At 43.0% G+C, this 14,708-nt stretch overlaps 2 protein-coding genes across 4 annotated transcripts in view; both read right to left on the bottom strand.

Moving 5' to 3' along the window:
• Positions 1 to 471, bottom strand: part of LOC146026290 (coagulation factor XIII B chain-like) — a 61,254-nt gene extending 60,783 nt beyond the window's left edge. The window contains exon 1 of the mRNA XM_083156819.1: positions 344 to 471. Coding sequence (XP_083012945.1) covers positions 344 to 404 — 61 coding nt within the window. The 5' untranslated portion in view covers positions 405 to 471. The remainder of the gene's footprint in view (positions 1 to 343) is intronic.
• Positions 472 to 4,334: 3,863 nt separating this feature from the next.
• LOC146026289 (uncharacterized) overlaps positions 4,335 to 14,708 on the bottom strand; it is a 98,013-nt gene continuing 87,639 nt past the window's right edge. The window contains exon 9 of one of the 3 annotated variants that reach the window (XM_083156818.1): positions 4,335 to 5,062. In XM_083156818.1, the coding sequence (XP_083012944.1) occupies positions 4,862 to 5,062 (201 nt within the window). In that variant the 3' untranslated portion in view covers positions 4,335 to 4,861. The remainder of the gene's footprint in view (positions 5,063 to 14,708) is intronic. The other 2 variants (XM_083156817.1, XM_083156816.1) reach the window with 2 other exon arrangements.

Raw genomic sequence — 14,708 nt, 5'->3', positions numbered from 1 at the left:
CCTGACATTTTCTTGATAGTAATAACATAGAGTGTATTAGACTGTTTGATGATTAATAAGTAAATACCTTACTATAAAGTTAAATCTACAATTTTATACTATGCGGGGAAATTTACTAAGATGGGAGTATTGGTTCACATGGGATGTTGCTAGAGGCAACCAATGAAAGACTATCTATTATCTTCAAGAAGGTGCTAAATAAATGAGAAGTAGTTCTGATTAGCAACATCACATATGTAAATGAACTCGCATCTTAGTAAATTTCCCTCTATATGTTTGCATTATAACTACTTAATGAATTAAAAATCTTAGTATAACACATTTGTTTATCTAACAATTTTACCTTCTGCAGAGCACAGCAAGGAGCGTGCCACAACCAGCAGCACGATATTGTATATGTTCATGATTTCCTCTGAAACATTCTTCAAACTTCCAAATTTATGTCAACTTTTGTTTTGCAGATCTGTTAATTATTGACAACAACAGCAACAGTAACCTTTGTAACCTCGGGACAGTTTTTTCTAACAGACCGGAGTGAGATGTAGAGAAAAATAATGAACAGCATAGAAACTCAGAAATTGTGTCAGAAAAAAGTTTTATTTGTGAATCAAGCACTTAATTCCCTCTGAAGATCTGCCAAAAGTCATACATGCATTTGTATAATGTCTAGTAGATTACTGCAATGCGCTCTACCTTGGTCTCTAATACCAATATCACACCAGCCTAAATTCCCGGGTTGGGCTCGGGAACAACCCGTGACTAGCGCTGGTGTGAAAGGTTCCCGGGCCTAAATCATGGGAAAATTTGCCGGAATTTCAACCCTGCAAGGGAACAGGGTTGTTCCTGGGTTCAATCCGGGGTCCTGGCCAGTGTGAACTGGGTACGGGTACTCACCCGGGTTGCCGGTCCTCGGTGCGGGCGGTCATTCCTGGGATCCATACAGGTGGTGGGCGCAGATGACAGGACAGGCATCCGGTCCTCGGTGTGGGTGGTCAGGCTGGGGAGAGCTGCGTAATCTGCACCTGCCGCCGTGTGGATCCCCGGTCTGCACAAAGGACCCGGGGTGAGTACTGTCCACCTCCACCGCCGACATCCCACCTCCTGCCTGCCTCCTGAGTCCCACACCAGAAAATGCAGGGACTTTTCTGGTGTGAAAAGAATGCCCCAGCATGATCCCTGGGTCGTAATCCTGGGTGGGTCCCTGCATTGTTTGGTGTGAAATGGGTATAAATAAAATAATTGCACGGATTACAATTAACCAACCAGCCCTGTTCTAGCCACATAACTCCCTCCACACCCTCCACTGGCTGCCTATAAGATAAGATGACAAATTATCTTCCAAATGATCTGAGTTTTAAAGCCTTACATGACGAAGGCCCAAGGTACATGAAACAACTTCTGATTCCATATTGTCCCAACCGATTACTACGATGTGTAGATGAAGGACTATTAGCAGTACCTAGAATCTCCTGTAATTCATCTGGGGTTCGAACCGTTAGCCATGTGGCTCCGAATCTATGGAACTCACTTCACCGCACAGTGCTAGAGGCCCCCACTCTAGAATCCTTCAAAAACAGACTCAAGACTTTCCTGTTTACCCGAGCATTTCCATAGTTCCCTTAAGTATCGTTTATGAAAAGCTTTTCGGTACTTGTGTAATATATGGGCGCCCGATGTGTTTGATTGTATGCCTTAACTTAAGGCATACAATCAGATTTTTGGGAAAATCGCATCGCATGCAACCAAATCGCATGCGATGCGATGCGATCGACGTGATTTTCCATAGGATTCAATGTTAAATGGTCCCTGTTCATACCCCCACTATCCAAGTGGGCATGGAGTTGATTTTATATAGCGTGGCGAGCCCGAAGCGTGGGGACGCGGATTACTTAACATGTATTCCGCATCCCCTCGCCACGCTTCGGGCTCGGTGGCTCGCTGCGCTCACCATGCTATATAAAATCAACTCCATGCCCACTTGGATAGTGCGCATCGAATCGCATCACATGCGATTTGGTTGCATGGGATGCGATGCGATGTGATTTTTCCGACCTGATCAAAAAATCGGGCGCCCAGATATTACACAAGTACCAGCTTTTCTGTACTTCATTGTTCTTGTACTATATTACAATCATTCTATCTGTTTAGTGCCTTGAACCCTATAAAAATATATGTTTCCCAGTAAATACATTTTTTATTATTATTATTATTATTATTATTATTATTATTGTTATTTAATCTAGCCTTACCTAACTGGCTACATCCTGGAGTGGTTATTGTATATTAGATCTACAATGTCTAGGTCGACAGTCATATGGTTGACAGGGTTAAAAGATCGTCAGGGTCCAATGGTCAACATTGAAAAGGTCGACAGGGTCCAAAGGTCGACAGTGAAAAAGGTCAACAGGGTCCAAAGGTTGAAAGTGAAAAGGTCGACATGCATTTTTTTACAATATTTTGAGCCGATGTGTGCCGACAGGCATTATTTCATGCCTTACCATCCCAATTTAATTCCCAATTTCAAAATTAATGTACATTTATATGATTTTTGTAACCATTTTTACAGAAGAATGTTTATTTAAAGCTTTTTTCAAAGAGAATAATGTGATGGGGGGATATTACAGAGCTAAAAAAGAGAGGGCAGGGAAGGGGTATACAGTAAGTTTTACATGGCACAGTCAACAATATGAGTATTCATGTACTGTATATGGTGTTATATAGAGATGCTTGGAAAACAGTGTTAGTTAGCAATAGTAGAATGACCGAAAGCCTCCAGAGGCCCACCACTAACAGTATACTAAGTGACAAAAAGGTTATTGCGAATTGAGAAATACAATACATATTAAAAGAACACATTATAGAAGCGATTCTCAATGTGTGGGTCCTGAACCCAAAGTGGGTCCTGACCAGTGGAGGTTTTACCTATGGGCTGCAGGGCTGCAGCCCCTCCAGGTAAAATCCGCCACTGTGTGAAGCCAGATGCAGTCTATGAGAATGCACTGGCTTCACTGTGACTGGCAGTGACTTCCTATTGAAAGTCCGACCTGCCAGTCACCCAAGACAGTCCCATTGGGAGGTGTTCCCTCCCTCCGGGATGCCTCTCTATGTGCAGCTGCGGTGCACCCCCTAAAAATGGGTTCTGCGCATGCGCAGTACTGCCCACGGAAATGTGCATGCACCGAACCTAGGACCGTCAATATGATTTTTCAGGTCTGCCCCCGAAGCAGCCTCATAGAGGGTGGGGTCAGTGTATTTGCAGTACTGAAAAGGCTACCGCTCATGGTGATCGGGATAAGCAGGGGTCAGCGTTGGGGACCTGCAGCACTGGCACTGGAGGGAGTAGGCATCGCGGCAGCCCCTCTCCTCCGTTGAGGTAAGAGCCTCCACTGGTCCTGACCTTCTCAGCATGGGGTCACGACTCCAGGTTGCTGATCATCAGGCTGAGGACTTTTCTAATCTCAGTCATTTATTCAAAAATGTCTGAAAAATCTGTTGAATTGTCTGTTCTTTTAGACTCCTCACATCATTTTGTGGCTCCCCAATTTTGCCATGTATGTGCTGTCTGCTGACTACACAAGTGATGTGATGACCTTCTGCAGTAACTTGCTGGGGTCCTGTAATTATTTGTATTGTCTGATGGGGTCCCAGAGCAAAATTGTTTGAGGACCCCTGCATTATACAATCAAAGCCCAAAGGCCATGGAAGGAGGAGAACCATGATATAATAGCCAGGTTGACCAGGTGAAGGAAAAGCTTGATGGTTCATTGTCCGCTATACTGGAAAGGTACAGGAGCCGGTCAGGGGGCATTCGCATGTGAACGCTTTGCATTTCCTGGGCATACCCACAAAAACACTGTGTGCGAACTACCGCTGTTTTGCAAGCCAACCGGACTCAGGCCCCCTGTGTACAGGAGGAAGCAGCAATAGTCATTAGATTGCCTCCACTGGCGGGACACAGGCTTCTCTTCTTTTACCTAAAGGTAATATACAGGTAAGATACGTATTGGTACACCCTCTCGTTGCACAATACCTTGCTACAGATTATATATATATTTTGGAATGACTGTAACAGCAGGAATAATGCTCACACTTAGGTTTGCAGATATCACTGATTCAAGGGAAGGCACTGCCAGCAGAGGTTACTGTGGTGCGGACACCCTCGGTGAACCACCGGAGACACGGAATGCAGGCAGCCAGGAACGCAACCTAGGCAGGAAGTACAGCTGGGAACTGATGTCTGATCAAGACTGCTGTGGAGCTCAGAGAACTGGTGGCCACAGTCCTAGACTGTGGAGACATTGCACTGGCGAATTCCTGCAGTGGGCCTTCCTGTTTAATACCCTTAGGGGCAGTTCTCAGTGGCTGGGGAACTCAGAAAGCAATTAAGGGCAAGCCTGCCTGCCGAGAGGCCGCCCAGCCATGCAAGACCACCAGCACCTCCGCTGGTGGGACCCTCCACAGCACCTGAACCGGTAAGCCTCATACAATACATAAATTATAGCATAAGACAAAATTGTTTTTGCAAACAAGTAAAAAAAAATTATGCTAGGGAATACAATTCATTAATAAAGTACTTTTTTGTTTATTATACTGAAGTAAGTCTCATGTGCAACATTGTTGCTAATATCCTAATTATAATAAAACGGTACTTCTTGTGTTCCTCTTGTAAGTCTGAACGCCAAATACATCAAAGGAGTGTTGCTTAATGAGATAATTCCATATAATGTAATTATTTTGCTGTGTTCTTACTGTTTAGCAAAAATGGGTTGACAAGTTCATTTCAGTACACATTTCCTCCATCATTCTACAGTTCTTTGTGGCTTTGTTTCAATAAAAGGCTCTTATGAATCTTAATCTTTAACTAAATGTCAGATGATTTGTCATCGTTCAAAGAAAATTCGGTATATATATCATCATTAAGTAAAATTAGAGATAGGCTACTCTGTGGTACTGCTGACTCCAACTGCCCATGTGCATCAGAAGGTACAGCCACAGGGCAAAGGTCTTCATTCATTGGTTCCTCAGGGCCAGATAATGTTCTTACTTGTACTTGGGACAGGCTCTGCAAAATAAAATAATAATAATAAAAATAATAATAATAATAATAACAACAATAATCATCATCATCTCTGAACAAAGAAACCCATGGGGAACACATCACCGCTGCTGAGCCCGATCGCTGAGTGTAACCGCTCCGCTGGCTTGTTGTGCATGTAGCACACAATATGCGATTCATCTGCAGTGTGTAGTAGTACTGCCCTGTTGGGTACGTGATTTCTGCCTGCAGTACTGTGTTCCGTGTATCTTAATAAACCTTTATAAAAACTGATTCACGCACTATAGAGCGCTCTCTCTCGTTACATATATATATATATATATATATATACACATATACACACACACAGTATATAAAAAACAATATTCCACAAATGCGCTTATAAAGATTCACAATTATATTATATGTGCAGCCTATCATACAAGGTTTCCAGCTTTCCACCTCCCCTCCCTCCCTGCTGTGAACGGCCCGGTGACAGTGTAAATCACCAAGGCCATTCACAGTCGGGTTTGTGCATGTGAAGAAATACGCATGTGTAAACCCCGGTTATTGGGGCAGAGGCTGAATTTGGTTCACTACGTAGTGAACCAGAATCGGCCCCTGAGAGCTTAATTGAGTTACGACAACCGGTCCAGACATGCTATTGCTATAGTCTTTTTTAATTTTAACTTTGTTTTAGACAGGATTAAGTTTCATTAAAATATGTAGAAAAAGCAAAATGATGCATTCATAAAATCTATTACTCCCTTACCTGCTGCATTACTATTACTGGTGATGTTAGAGGCTTGTAGCTGATCTCCGCAAATTAGAGCTTCTTGTTATATGACCTAATCTTGCAAAGTGTTACACCATACCATATGCTCAATCCATCATACTTGTTCTGTTTTTTGTTTGTATATATTTATTATATGTATATTGGCTGACAATCCTATTTCTATTAAAAAGTTTTCCCACATATTTTCATTGGGAGAAATTTACCAAAATGGATTCGTAAAAAATAGGTGTATTTGTAGGCAGAAATATATCTATTTTTTACACATTTGTATTTTTGGGATTTACAATCCCGAAAATACAACAATTCGTATTCCTAAAGATGGAACATTCGTATTTGTATTTACAAATACGAATATCTACACCATCGATAGAATACGACAGAAATCACCATTCAAAAGAATGGTGGTTCCTGATTTACTAATACGACAGGAAAATACACCTTGCTTTCCCTGTCGTATTTGGCTTTAGCCTGCACAGATCAGTCAGATCCGTGCAGGCTTCAGTGTAAAAAAATTGAAGAAAAAATAAATAGAAAAAAAAAATCTGCGTGGGGTCCCCCCCACAGCTGTAACCAGCACCAGGCTGAAAGAGCCGGGGCCGGTAATTAAAAATCAGGGAACCCGACAAATAGGGGAGCCGCATAGCGGCCAATCAGGAGCCAGTAAAGTCCACGCCGACGTGGATAGTGGGGGTATGAATCGGGGGCGCCGCCAAAATACACAAGTACCAGACCTTCTCCATCACTGCACAAGGTTATATTAAACACCAGCTCTTATACCTGGCATATTTATTTCCAATCAGTGGCAGAAATACCATTGGTGCAGCAGGTGCAGTGCACCGGGGCCCCTGAGGGCTAAAGGGCCCACTACTGCCACTGTTACTCTCTTCCTGTCACCCACTATTTTTCCCTGTCACACTCTGCTTTTCCCTCCCTCTTCCTGTCACCCTCTGCCTCTCCCTGTCACCCACTGAAGTGTTGCATACTGTAAATTTGGGTAGGGGTGGAGGAGGGGGGCCCAAATTATATGTTGGCCCCTTGGCTCACTATCCACAAGTTCTGCCACTGTTTACAACATAGGGACATATGTAGTGGTCTGGGATAGAGGTGCAGGATACCGGACAATCTGGGACTTAAAAAAAAAAAAAAAAAAAGGCAACCATTTACAAAGCTTGAAGTATCTTTTTTATTAATTACATTTATGGTTTTACTTTGCTGTTAATAATGCATGTCCTCATAGCTCATCTAGGTGCTAAAAGTAATTGATTATATGTGAGTAGCCCTTACACTGTAGTTCCTCATAGGAATGTTATATTTCTACTTTGTTCATCCCTAACATTATCAGCTTACATGGACTGATTTAGAAAATATCTGACCTTAAGGTCATTACAGTATGTACATGTGTTCTCATCTGCTGTTTTTATTACTGAACTCTACACTATAACGATGATATTCATGTTGTCATTTCATCTGTATTTGTTCCTTTTGGAATCACTGGAAATATTTGTCTGAAAACATCAGCCAAAACAACCACTATTCCATACATGGGGCCAATGATAAAGTGGAGAGTGATAAAGGACCAGCCAATCAGCTCCTGCCATTTCTCAAACACAGCCTGTAACATGGCAGTTAGGTGCTGATTGGCTTGTCCTTTATCACTATTTATCACTTGATAAGGCTTAAAACATTTGGTCCATGGTGTCTTTCAACAAATTATGGAGGGCCTATACGCCATGGTGAGATATCATTGTGCATATTGTTATAATTTGTCATTTTAAATCCCCTTGCTGGTTCAGCAAATATGAATGTTACCTTATATTTAGGTCTAGTGGCATGGTACAGAGAGTAATTGATGTACGCCCACCATTCAAAAGTGTTGCTGCCCTTCCAGATATGCCATTGCTATAGTCTTTTCATTTTAACTTTGTTTTAGATAGGATCCAGTTTCATAGACATGTTTTGTAAAAGCAAAATGGCGCACACATAAAATCTATAACCCCCTTGCCTGCTGCACTACAAATACTGATGATGTTTGAAGCATATAGCTCAGGGGTGGCCAAACCTGTCCTCAAGATCTACCAACGGTGCATGTTTTCCAGGCAATTTTATTATGGAAAGAATAGGTGTGTCTTATTGCAGTGCACTACAAGAAAAATAATTGTACAATAAAATATAACTTTTATTTCTTCATTATTTAAGACTGCGAAATATTTTAAAACAACATACAAACATCAAAAGACAGTGAGACAAAGTGCATGTTAAGGAAGCGGGAAGCGAAACGCGCGCGCTGGCAGTACCAGCCGTGCGGGTTACTTGTGTGTGTGTGTCCATTCAGATAAAAACGGCGCTCCAATGTATTTAGCTCTTGTAAGGGCTGTAATGTATTAACTCAATTTTATACTGCAGGTCTCTGCTAACAGTGGTGTCCGTTTATGCTGAAGCTATTAGCACTTATCGGTACACGGTACACCACTGATACGATCCCTGACATCCAATATTGCTGCAAAAGCGGATATATAGTGGTTGCGGCCACACCACACAGAGCTAATATTCTTCTATGAAATAGTTAATAATTGGCAGCTACAATATTTGGGTCAGATTTTTAGGATAAACAAGAATATATGCAATCTGTCTCCGACAAATATCCAACAGATTAATCTGTGACAATTAGCAACACAGTGTTTATCCTGATGAGTCTGCAACATTGTATCACCTTTAGTATAACACTGTCTACCAATACGGCAGGGTGCAATTGTATCCCAACTGTTGGAGCCACATATTGCCTATTACTGACGTTATTGTACCGATTGGGCATATAAAGTCCCTTTCTTGCAGAGTGACCCCTATTTTAGATCCCAGCAGGGACAATTAATTTAAACAAGGTCACACTTGGCAATAGAGACTTGTCTAAAACCTACAGGAGATGCTGAATGACATAGAACATAAGAGACATATATCACATACTTGATATGCCTGCATGTGCTGTTTTAACATGCACTTTGTCTCGCTGTCTTTTGATGTTTGTATGCTGTTTTAAAATATTTCGCAGTCTTAAATAATGAATAAATTAAAGTTATATTTTATCGTACAATTATTTTTGGTACTTATGTATTATCTGGGCTCCCATGTTAAATGCACCCCATTTTTTCATACCCCTACTATCCAACTACGCATGGAGTTGATTTTATATAGTGTGGCGAGCGTAGCGAGCCACTGTGCCCGAAGCGTGGCGAGCGCAGCGAGCCCCCCAAGGGGATGCGGTCTCATAAGAAAAACGGGAGCCCAGATATTACATAAGTACCTTGTTTTTCTTGTGGTGCACTGCAATAAGACACACCTTTTCTTTCCATAATAAAATTGTATATTTTCTGTGTCTGCGGGAGCACACCCCTAAACCTTATGTAGAGTATTGGACTCTGATTGGTACAAATAGGGGGCCGGGTCCTAAAAATTTCATTATTTTGTACTTTGAATCCTGTGCGACTGGTCCACATCTCTGTCCATGTTTTCCAGGCAACCTGGGGATCTATAGTAGGAATGAATGTAGCATGTTTTAAAATGTGACAGTTAGTAATGACTACAGCTGTGCACCAGCTAGGTAACCTGGAAACGTGGACCGTTGGTAGATTTCGAGGACCATTTTGGCCACCCCTGATATAGCTGAACTGCAAATAAGAGCTTTTTGCTAGATTACATAATCTTCCATTGTTACACCATATACACAATCCATGATGCTTGTTTTGTCGGTATGTTTATTTATTTACAAATTCTTTTATAGCGAAGCATATTCTGTTGCGCTTTACAATTGGAAACAACAGTGATTAAACAATCTTGGTAGAAACAAACCAACATAGAGGTAGGAGGGCCCTGCTCGCAAGCTTATAGTCTATAGGGATATAGGAGGGATGCATAAGGACAGTCCTGATGGGATGCAATTAGATATGAATGCTACTGGAGGTTGTGTGGGGGTTCCTGAATATGATAAGCTTGCCTGAAGAGGTGAGTTTTCAGGGAATGCTTGATAGTTTGGAGGCTAGAGGAGAGTCTTAATGTGTGTGGAAGGGCATTCCATAAGGTGGGTGCTGCCCGACAAAAATCCTGCAAGTGTAAGTGGGAGCAAGTAATGAGTGTGGGAGAGACGCAGATCTTGTGCAGAGCAGAGAGGTCGGGCGGGGATATATTTTGAGATAAACAAAGAGATATAAGTCAGTGTAGTCAGAGTAATGGCTTTGTATGTAAGTAAAAGTATTTTATATTGAATGCAGTAATATACAGTCAACCAATGGAGGGACTGAAGGAGTGGATCAGCATACGATGAACATCTAGCCAGGAAGATCAGCCTTACAGCTGCATTCAAAATGGATTGTAGTTGTGAGAGTCTTTTCTTAGGAAGACCGGTAAGTAGGCTATTGCAATAGTCAATGCATGATATAATGAGTGCATGGATTAACATTTTTGCAGTATCTTATGTAAGGTATGGACGAATTTTGGATATGTTTTTTAGATGCATGTAAGGAATGAAGGACAGTTCAGAGTTGAGGAGGACCCCTAGGCAGCGAGCTTGTGGAGTAGGATTAATTGTTGTGTTCTCAACAGTGATAGAGATTTCAGGTTGGTAACTACTCTTGGCTGGTGGGAATATAATTAATTCTGTTTTGGAAATGTCGAGTTTGAGGTGGCATCCAAGATGAGATGGCAGAGAGACATTCAGAGACATGGAGCAATACTGGTGACAATTCCAGGGAGGATAGATAGATTTGAGTATCATCAGCGTACAGATGATACTGAAATCCAAAAGAGTTGATTAGTTTCCCAAGTGAGGAGGTATAGATTGAGAAAAGCAGAGGACCTAAGACTGAGCCTTGTGGTACTCCAACGGACAGAGGTAGTGAGGAGGAGGTAGAATCAGAGAAGCGAACACTGAAAGAGCGATTAGATAAGTAGGAAGAGAACCAAGAAAGGGCTGTGTTCTGAAGACCTAGGTATTGTAGTGTTTGTATGAGAAGAGAGTGGTCGACAGTGTCAAAGGCAGCTGAGAGATCTAGAAGAATAAGAAGTGAGAAATGGCCTTTAGATTTAGCAGTGGCAAGATCATTGACTACTTTAATCAGTGCTGTCTCTGTGGAGTGTTGAGAGCGAAAGCCTGACTGAAGTGGGTCCAATAAGTTGTAGGAGCTAAGAAAGTGTGTGAGGCGAGTGTAGGCAAGTCTCTCAAGTAGTTAGTAGATAGGACGTTAGTTAGAGAGACAGTTTGGATCAGAATTATGTTTTTTAGAATGGGAGTAATAAGTGCATGCTTGGACAGAGAAGTAAAGATACCAGTAGAGAGAGAGAGAGTTTACAGATTTTAGTTAAGCCTCTAATAAGCACAGGAGTCAGAGCTTTACTGACTTGTAAGCGTATAGGATCAAGAGGAGAGTTAGTGGAGTAAGAGGATGAGAACAGTGTGGATACTTCATCCTCACTTGAAGAAATGAGAGATTGAAAATAAGCTTGTTTAGCAGTGTCCAGAGCATTACGATAGGAGTAGTAGGTTGAGATTTATGCCACTAATGTTCAAAATTACGTGATCATTTTTGCAGGTGTCTTGTTAATTTAGAGTGCCACAGTTGGCATCTAAGCCTACGTGGATTGTGAGGAGTAGCTGGAGAAGCTTTGTCAAGGGCAGTTTGTAGAGTCTGGTTCAGGTGGGTTACAGCTGTCTCAGGACAGGCAAGTGTAGAAAAGGTGAGAGCCGTTGTTGCATAGAGGTAGAAATCAATAGCATTAGTATTTCTGCGGGTTAGAGGAGGCTTGCATGATTGAGGTATTATAGAGTGTGGAGAAATGGAGGAGGTTGAGAAGGTAAAAAGGTTGTGATTCGAGAGAGGGAATGGGGCGTTAGTGAATTCAGAAACAGAGCATAGCCTAGTGAATACATGATTACGGCAGTGTCCCTCCTTGTGAGTAGAGGAGTCAGACCATTGGGAGAGGCCGAGAGAGGAGGTTAGAGAGAGGAGTTTAGAGGCATGATGAGAAAGTAGGCTGTCAAAAGCGATATTGAAATCACCCATGATGATGGTGGAGATGTCAGAAGATAAGAAGTGTGGGAGCCTGGCAGAAAAATCTTCCAGAAATTGTTGTTTGGGAAGCCCAGGTGGTCGATAGATGCAACACGCAGAGAGAAATGGGTGAAACCCCAAATAGAGTGAACTTCAAATGATGTGAATGTGAGTGAAGGAACCAGGGGTAGGACTGTGTATGTGCACAACCGGGACAGTAATATACCTACCCCATCTCCTTTACTGTTACCAGGCCTGGAGGTGTGTGTGTGAAGCGAAAAACCACCATATGACAGTGCTGCGGGCAGGGCCGCCACTAGTAATTTTGGGGCCCGGGACTGACCTTCAGTCTGCCCCCCGCTCCCGCAACCCCCCCCCCCACACTTTTAATTAGCTTTTGGTACCTTCAGGCTGGGGACCAGGTCTAGAAGCTCCTCTCTCCATATCACGCAGCAGTCTCGTGACTGTGCTGCTGCGCTGCTCTTCGGAAGTCAGTCACGCGCTGCGTGACGTCATTAAATCACGCCGCAGTTGGGACCGGGCTGTCTTGTCAGTGACACTGACACTGTATGATGCATGTGACTGCGCAGTGAGTGCACAGTCACAATGTGCAGCCGCGGCCACCACGCTTGTAATCAACTCGGAGCCGGACGGGCCAGGGCTGCAGGCGGGCTCAGTCAAGCCGGCTGCCGGACAGTGAGGGGCAGGCAAACGCGCGGGGGGGGGGGGGAGTGGCTGAGCCTGTGACCGTGCTGCTGGGGAGAGTTGCCCGGGCCCTACCCTTGGTAAGAGCAGCGGGGCCCGGGACTCAAGTACCCCCAGACCCCCCCTGTCGGCGGCCCTGGCTGCAGGGGAAGTGGTGTCTGATTGTGTGAGCCAAGTGTCTGTAATAGCCAGCAGATTGAAGTTGCCAGAGATGAAGAGGTCGTGCACTGATGTTAGTTTATTGCAAACAAAGCGTGCATGCACATTTTAGTGACTTGGATGGTGATGGGATACATGTGACATTTATGAATTTAGCTATATTTCTATATTGTTTTGACTCAGCTGAATGTGAGTGGGGCAGGTGATTAGGGCCTGGATTTGTGGATATATCACCAGCTGATAAAAGCAGAAGAGCTAAATAAATGTTAGTGGAGGTTTGTGAATATTTGGTGTAGAGGCAAGTTGTGGATGATAAAGGGCATGTAGAGAAGTAAGTAAAAACCACATGAGTGTTAAGAAGAGGGGAGTGAATAATGGAAGCAGAAATGTGCACAGAGGTATAGTTGTAGGGGTAGTGTAGGATGAATAGATTTTGAAAAGAATTCCATGACATGATATGAAACAGAGTAGCTTGGCAAGCATGCTGTCAGCTATAAGGCTAAAGTTAATAATGGAAGGCAAAAATGTTATTAGTCCTTTACCTTTCCTTAATGTTGTCTACAGCAAAATGACTTACGGGTATTATGTGTAATGAAAGGTTTGTACAATGATCAGAATAAATATCAACAATTGCAGCAAATTTGGAAAGTTACTAATGGATCATGTTGAAAGGGGAAGGCAAATTGTCCTTTGTTGTGTAAAGATCTTCTGTGGTCCATTGTATGGATGTTTGTATGTACTGTAAGTGGGCTGCCAATCCCATTTCTACTAAAGCTTTCCTGCATATCTTCATTGTCTCTTTCTTTTTAAGATGCACAATGCAGATTCTGGAAATTTTAAGACACATTTATTTTTTCATGAATCAAGCCATTTTCAAAGAGCAGATCTTCGCTCATGGTTTAACGGGGGGTGTATCGTCTAGGATTGAATACCCCCTAAATGGTAAATAAGCCTTTAGGTTTTAAGGTATAATTATTAATGTTATGACACTGCTACTGATTTATAAACAAGATCATTTAAAATAAAGAAAGAAAAGGAATAATCAATAAAAAATACACATTTATATTTATACAAATAAACTAATGGTGTGTACACACGGTGCAATATGGCTTCCGATCAGGGGCGGATTGGCCCTGGGAGGCCGACCACAGTGAGGCCGATAGATGCGGGGCAGGTGAGCAGCGCGCCTGCGCTGCCCACACAATTCAGCCGCGTGCCTCATTATATATTGTATAGCTGAGCCGCGGCCTCAGCGGCTGGTTGCAGGCCATGTCCCAGCCAAGTTCGGCCTCCTCTCCCCCCCCATGTGGCTCCGCCTCCTCGCACTCGCTGCATAGGCCGAGCGGCCTGAGGACTTTCCTCCTCCCGCTGTATATAGATAGTACCGAGTGTGGCCCACCTCCTCCTCTCCTTATTTACATACCTTCTTGTCAGGGGCGGATCCAGGATAAAATGACAGGGGGGGCACCATGATAAAAAAGGGTTTGGGTGGGGGAGGGGCGGTGTTAGTGGTGCAAGTGTACATGCTAAGAGAGTGGCAGGAGAGGGTGGAAATGGAATTAAAAATAGGCCCTGGCATTTAAAGTACGCAGGCCCACCATGGCGACAAAAGTGAAGGATGTAGTTGTGCGCGCGCCGAAGGCGCGCTCCGGAAAAGGGTGTGTGGCCACTCAACAGGGGGCGTGTCAACACCATATACAACTTCTACACATTATGCAACAAAATACTAGACCCCATTATACTTGCCCCTTACACATGATGCCAAATGGAATAAGCCAAAATTGACATAATGCCACATGGATTGAGACAAAATACAAATAATGCCACATGGATTGTGTCAAAATTCACATAATGCCACATGGATTGAGCCAAAATTTACATAATGACACACACGGATTAAGCCAAAATTCACATAATGCCAAATGGATTGTGTCAAAATTCACATAATGCCACACGGATTGAGCCAAATGCATAA

The sequence above is a fragment of the Crinia signifera genome, chromosome 8, assembly GCF_055691185.1.
Source record: "Crinia signifera chromosome 8, ASM5569118v1, whole genome shotgun sequence".
Lineage (NCBI taxonomy): Eukaryota > Metazoa > Chordata > Amphibia > Anura > Myobatrachidae > Crinia > Crinia signifera.
This window is presented reverse-complemented; position numbering and strand designations above follow the sequence as displayed.